We start from the raw sequence: 7,449 nt of genomic DNA on the forward strand, positions 1-7,449 counted from the left end.
TCTCCTCACCCTCCCTCCTCTGAGAGGTCAAGCCTTCACATCCTCTCCTCCTCTTCTCCTCCCTCCCCCCTTCCCTGCTGCTGTAGTGCTGGTGGTTTGAGGCAGAACCATACTGAGGTGGAGGCCCCGGGGTCTTGCAGACAACAGCTCTGCTGCTTTCGTCAAACTCTACAAACGATGCATCACCACAGGATTGAGTGGATACTTGTGAGGGTACACATTATAATCTAATTTAAAAAAATAGTCCAACTATTTGGGAAATGGATAATGTAATTGGAGTTCTTAAGCATCAAGATAGTAATGTTAGGATATGACCAATGTCCACTAGAGGTTCACTGTAACTGATTCCGATTGGAATTACATGTTCATTAAGGAGCATTTTAAGTGTGTTTAAGGTATACACAACACAAAAGTTAAAAATATGAACCAAACATTTAAAATGGGAACATTTAAAAATTTGAAAAACCATAAAATTTCGCGCAGCGAGCTGAGCGCTGGTTCCAGAGGCAGAGGAACGACCACTGCTGCGCTTCAAGGATGTCGTAAAACGTGACATGAAGGCCCCTGGACATTGCACGGACAACTGGGAGAGCTGGCGGAGGACGCAGACGAAGTGGCGCCAGCAGCTGCGCGAAGGTGGTGACAGACTTGACAAATGAATGGATTTCGTGGAACTTGCTCAAAAACGTGGACATACTGTATCTCTCTGATTGCACTGTACAATCTTTGTAGATTTTCTTGCCAACTAATAAAAAATAAAATAAATAAACAGTAGAAAATATTTTATTCTATGGAGTATCTAAATAATACACACATATCAATACACATAATTATTACTAATACCATAATAATTAGTACTCTTCAATAGTACAATCTACTAAAAATGTATATATTTATAAACAACATGTGCAAATAAGTTGCTGTTATTTTTTTAATAAAGATTTGAATGGCAGTGAGGCGGTTTGAGCACACTATTGCGCAAATTGTGCAGGGTAAAAAACAAAAAAGGGGTGACAAAAATCTAACTGCAGAAATGAGTGGCTTCTAATTCAAATCCATGTGTCCCTTGCTTTCGTGTATGTCTCACTGCGCCCCTGACTGTTCAGAGGAGATGACCCCCCCTTAAGCCGGAAGTCCTTTTTCAAGCAAAACACACAGCTCCTTTAATGTTAATCTGTTAAAGATTGGACTCTGCATTTTTCAGCCCGTTGTTTTGCATTTCCTTCTGTTTTACACCAGGCCCAATGTAACTTTTTTGGAACATAAAATAACTTTCATTTTTTATTCTAATTGATTGTTTCGTTCCTTTTAAACTTGTTATCTAATTGTACCCATTATCATGAATTACATCCAGAGGAGAGCCTATAGTTAAGAAACACATTGTCAACTAATTTCCATTCATCATATGAATGACACCTGTTCTTTGTGCATTTGGTACAAGATTTGTTTTCCATTTAGAAAATGCAATACTTTAACACTTAACAAAAATGCCCCAAACATTCCTTAAAATGTTTGGGAGGCAAGCTTGGTTTTAAACAGTTGCTTGGTTTAAAGGTTGCATTAGGAAGGATTATAATAGCAAAGCCATACATGCAGGCACGTGCACACATAGACATCAAAGTGGGCTTGAGCCCTTGCCCTTTTTCTTCCTCCTGAGAAATTGCCCTTTTTATGGGGTGCTTTTTTTTCTCTCCAATAAATGAATATATATCTAGCCTACTGCTGTTTGCACACAGTTTCCCTTTCCAAAAAGATATTGATGGAATACAAAATAAAAATATCAGGTCAGGAGATTAGACTGTGAAGTTCCGATGCTCTCTCTACCCTCCCTCCACGTCTCGCGCACAGCGGTGCGGACATCGGCAGTCACTTCAGACAGACAGGTAGCAGCACCTCCACCCTAACTGTCACTTCAGAAAGACAGGTAGCAGCACCTCCCACTTTACTGTGCCATGTTATGTCGGCTTTTCTTGGCTTGTTGGAAGAGTGGTGATGAACAAATTACTAAACTGCCAGTGCCTCAAGTTTACAGCTAATTAGCCAAAAGACAAAAACAAATATAGTTAACTAAGGTAGGCTACTAGCTAATGGATAAGTTAACTCAAGGTTTAGTGAAGGCAATTTATCATGGGTATTCAGGATAAGTTAGCCTACTGTACTTAAGAGGAGACACTACAGGTGAATACAGTAAAATGTGTATCTAATAACGTCATCACAATTGCCACATTGATATGCAAATTCACGTTAACTAGTACACTAGTAATAAAGTAGTCTACTATCTTATCTCTTATCTTAATTGAAATGCACTAATTTGCATGCAGTTACCAAGGCATTGCAGGTGAAAAGGATAAAACAAAAAACATATCACCTCACAACTTCCCCAGATAGTTACTTACGTCAAGTCAGTATTTTCCCCTGAAATGTTATTTTAGTTTAAATATGCAGATTAGCTTTAAATCTAGGCTATAGATGAATACAGACATGGTAGTAAAGCAAACACTATTTATATGTTTTTTTTTTTACTTTTCTTTCCATTAGAGTGAAAGAAAACATGGAAGCAAAATAGACCAAAATAACAAAGTGTGCAAGTACATGAAAAAACGATATTTTTGCCTGTAATGTCCTTAAACAGTAACTTCATAATTTTGAATGTTGGCTGCTCATTTAATAACTATTAATTTGACTAGTTTGTTGTCTGCTATTGTGCGTAGTGATTACTAAAGAAGGCCATTGTCTCTGTGTTAGCTGATTATTTTGTAGAATTCTGTTGAGTATTAAACAATTGCGTGAGTGTGAGGGTATTAAAATAAATTGGTCACTAAGTCAGAGATGTGCAACTATATTTAACTTTTTGATTTACATTTTTTTTTATTATAAATGATTATGGGAAGTGCCCTTTTTCTCACTTGCTCCCGCCCCCCAAAATGTCTATGCACGTCCCTGCATACATGTGCCAATCTGAGTAAGATTAATTTAAATTTCAGCCTTTACCTTGGAATTGCAGATCATTAGGACTGGCCATTGCTTCAGTGATCAAACAGCAACCTCATGCAAGACCTAGGAGAAGACACAGGTAAGACACGTTTACATACTAGGGATTCCTTTCTGTCAGTCAAACATATGGTATTATACATCAATCATCTGTCCATTAGCCAATCTTCAACCTTACCAAGCAATCTCTTTAAAGTATAGATTCGAATGTTGAGAAATAATGTTTAAATTATAATTGTTCCTTGGCTTTGTGCTGAGAACAGGTTAAACCCACCTGTGCTCCTCGGCAGCAGGATGACCTGTGTGACAGCTGATCCGGGCTAACGCTGGGCTACATTCACACAACACTTATGTTTCTCATTTGTTTGAAGATTTTACAGAAGCCAAATCAAATATATCAACCCCAGTACACGTAGGTTAAATAAACGGACAGAAAATAACCACACACTGCTAGCATCTGTCTTTGTAGCGAGTTGACAGTCAGTCTGTTAGCTTCCGGTACACGTCACCACGTAAACAAAGCTGTCACGTGACCCATTTGAGTCTTTCTAAAAGGAGGTTTGTTGATTTAAATATATAATACTGTGTAGTTGAGTGACATATTATATTCAATAAAATATCAATAAACGTTTGTTTCTAACACAATTGCACGATCTATTAAAAATATGAAAGCCTTTGGTGACAGAAAGCGGAACGTTTGCGAGGTAGAGTTTTCTGTCGGAAGATGAAAATGAATCACCGTGAGGGGCGCCATTTTGGCTCCGGCATGTGAGCTGTCTTCCTGACTATCAGCATGTTTGCTCTGCCTGAAGGTGACTGACTGCACTCGGGACTGAATTAATCTGGAATGGCTTCGTGGCGTGTATTGAGGAGGACGCTGTGCACGGCGGCGGAGGCAGCAGCGGCCCCGGTCCCCGGCAGCAGATGGGAGAGACTGAAGAAGAATAAAGTTGGTGAGAAAATCAATATGCTAATGCTAGCTATTGGAACGTTAGCTAGTGTAATGTAAGCTTAAGGTTAATTCAACGTTAAGGTGATGGGGACACCACTAGGTATCTCTCGATGTACAGGTTAAAGTTATATTCCATACTATACAGTTCACTTGTCATGTGTTTTGAGAAGCGACACACCTCAAGACAGGTTTTGTCATGTGTTTTAGATGCCATTGTAACTGGCACATATAAACTAACATCTGCAGATGCTAGCTGAAATATGTTTGACATAGTGTCGCTTTTACTAGTCATGCCTTGGCTGTTATCACACCACACAGCAGCTGATAGTGTTTGCATAGCTTCGGTCCACTGAACAATCATTACATCTTGCCTTATCAAATATAAAATATATTTTAGTAGTTAATGATTAGCTCCTCCATCACAGAGGATGCTGAGAAACCTTTTGAGGGACACCGCATCCTTGTTGAAAACGTGACATTAATAATAAACATAGGCAGTCATAAATACAGCCATATATAGACTTGTAATCCTGGGGGAAACAGTTGTCGTTGAGCACTGACACCTAAAGTCTATTTTTTTGTAATATACTGTTGGATTTAAAGGACAATCCTGAATGTTATACTTTATACTTTTCCATGAAGTAATTCAAATCAGGGATCGACCGATATGGCTTTTTCAAGGCCGATACCAATTATTAGTAATCAAGGAGACCGATAACCGATATTTGGAACCGATATACATTTGCAGTAAAATCTGAAAATCTTGGTGTCAAAATGTAGAATAACACAACTTCTTTGAAATGCATTTTTATGTTCAACGAACTTTTCAACATCTCAAAACTGGTTTCCTCTCTGTGACCCTGAGTAAAGTAAATTAAAGTTAAAAATAAAAACTACTAAAACTCACTCATTTAGTAGTCCCAATTCAGCAGCACCAGATTGTGGTGCAAAAGGCTCCACTAGCAGTCGTCCCAGCGCGTCACAGTTTCTCCGCTGCGAGACGCTACCCACCCCTAGCCTATCAGATAGTGCTGTGGGCGGGACATTGACCGTGAACAGTGGTGAGTGCAGCCAGAGAAACGGCTGCATCAGAGCCAAAGTTGTATCGGCAATTTGATATAAAAAAAAAAGACGGATACCGATCATCTGTAAAATGCGGAATATCGGCCTCGATAATCGGTCGACCCCTACTTAAAATACAAAGCGCTGATGCTACCCAATCCCTTATTGTGGTGTGTGTGTTGAGGACACCAAGGCTCTTCTTATTTCACTATTTAGTAGGGGTGTAACGGTATCCGTATTCGTCCCGTACCGTCACGGTTCGGTGCATGCAATCACACGACGAATACGCCTCTTTTTTTTTACGATTGGGAAAAAAGTCTGTCATTCAGGGCAGTATCCACTACACTATATACACAGGGTTCCCGCTGGGTCTTAAAAAAGTATTACATTTGATAATCTGAATTTAAGGCCTTAAAAAAGGTCTTAAATATGACCAAAAAAAATAAGAAAGGTCTTAAAAATGATAGGATTTGAAAGGTACTTCTTTGTTGAGATCGCGTCTAAACGTGTTTTGGGGAAAATGTCCGTGCTGCAAAGTAACCAGGACGGTAATAGCCTTTCAGTTCCCCCCAACAATTTGTATTGAAATAAATCAACATGGAACCAGTAATCATTAACTTTGTTTCCCCCGGCCCCTTATTGGAGAACACCCAGCTAGTAACCTAGCAACCAAGCTTCAGCTAGCGGCAGTCTGTTTCTGCGGCAGTCAGAAACTCAGGTATCTTCAAATCTACTTACAAATAAATATGGGGAAGTGTCAGTTCAACCGTATTTGGTTGGAAAACATCGAATTTAGTGCTTGGTTGAAACCAGTGGAGGGGAAGGTGTTTGAAGCCCGCTGCACCTTTTGCAAAATAAATTGGCGTTTGTTTTGCTAATGTAGCGTTAGCTAGTTTAGCGTTAGCTAGTGCAGCAGCTCCGAGCAGCTCCCGCAACAACACCGGGGGACCTCCGGGCGACGTTTGGGTCTACGTCAACCCTAAAACCGGAGGTGTTGTAGACGCTAAATACCGTAGCTAAACACCAATCATACAACGGCAACGATGAAAGATTGTAGCCAAGGCAGCAGAGCTCTGAATATAGCAGGTCACCCTTGAAAAAGAGATCTTTTGATCTCAAGGGGCTTTCACCTGGTTAAATAAAGGCTACAAACAAACAATAGCTCTTTTCACTCTCTCACACGCACACGCACACGCACACGCACACACACACACACACACACACACACACACACACACGGGCTGCTCGATTATGACAAAAATCATAATCACGATTATTTTTGGTCAATAATTGATATCACGATTATTCACTGACTTTGAAAACATCCATTTATTGAACTTTAAAACATAATGTGTATAATTTGAACAGTATATTTTTAACTGTTGATTACCCTGAACGTATAATTCAACTCAAAGACCAATACAAAAATTAATTAAATAAATGATACATTTAAATAAATAATATCAAAATAATAAATACCAATAAACAAGATCAACAAATATTTTGGAGGGCATTTCCACAAGCTACTAAACATATATAAATATGATAAGTAAAAATAAATTAGACTAAAAGGAATTAGATCAAATATGTTCTAGTGCACTGTCACAACCTAGCAAAGCTAAATAATAGTTTTTTTCTATTATGTTGTTTTCGCAATTGTGGCAGGCCAAAATTAAAACACGATTAATTGCTCAACACCAGTGTTGGGCAAGTTACTTCCAAAATGTAATATATTACATATTACTTATTACTCTCTTTTGAAAGTAATAAGTTACATTACAATATTACTGTCTCTGAAATGTAATGAGTTACAGTACTTTAGTTACTTTCACCAAAATAACCGCAAAAGAATAGCTAGGTATTTTAAATGCTAAAATGTAGTTTAGTGCAGCTCATTGTGCATCCAGTGAAGGGCAATGTGGTATAGCATAACAACTGTGTAGGCCCTTAAGGCTACTAACAACTTGTATTACAGGGCTTAGTTGAATACTCGATTCTGATTGTAAATTCTTAACATGTGACACGTTGTTAATATAGCAGTACAGACTGCTGTCAAGGACTATAATGAAGGTTAACATATTGTAAATCAAGGCAAATATTATTTAAACCATGCTCATGGTTTGAAATGGCAAACATTGAAAGGCATAAGTATTATTAAAACCATGTAGCCTACTACATCATCACCTTGGTCCCATCATATACTCTGGGAAGAGAATATTTACTGTGCTTGAAAACTGGTATCACATCATCATGTGAGGTTGACTTTGTGACCTGGAGAACATTTCAGCTGCAACATCAGCTCGTTGATAATAAGCTTGGGATATGAGATATTTTTGTAGCCATTCGTGGTGAAGGCATCTGTGCTATTGTATGCATTATTTTTGACCCAACATTTCTACAGGCATGTCAGAATATGGTACTATTTTCACATGAATATTCTAGCC

General features: G+C 38.6%; 1 protein-coding gene across 1 annotated transcript in view; it reads right to left on the bottom strand.

The window, feature by feature from the left end:
• Positions 1 to 3,502, bottom strand: part of LOC104951136 (protein YIPF1-like) — a 9,121-nt gene extending 5,619 nt beyond the window's left edge. The window contains 4 exon segments of the mRNA XM_010777769.1: positions 34 to 156; positions 158 to 168; positions 2,992 to 3,057; positions 3,266 to 3,502. Coding sequence (XP_010776071.1) covers positions 34 to 156; positions 158 to 168; positions 2,992 to 3,022 — 165 coding nt within the window. The 5' untranslated portion in view covers positions 3,023 to 3,057; positions 3,266 to 3,502.
• Between the last annotated feature and the right edge of the window lie 3,947 nt (positions 3,503 to 7,449).

This window comes from Notothenia coriiceps, unplaced genomic scaffold (assembly GCF_000735185.1).
Source record: "Notothenia coriiceps isolate Sejong01 unplaced genomic scaffold, NC01 NC01_scaffold00018615, whole genome shotgun sequence".
NCBI lineage: Eukaryota > Metazoa > Chordata > Actinopteri > Perciformes > Nototheniidae > Notothenia > Notothenia coriiceps.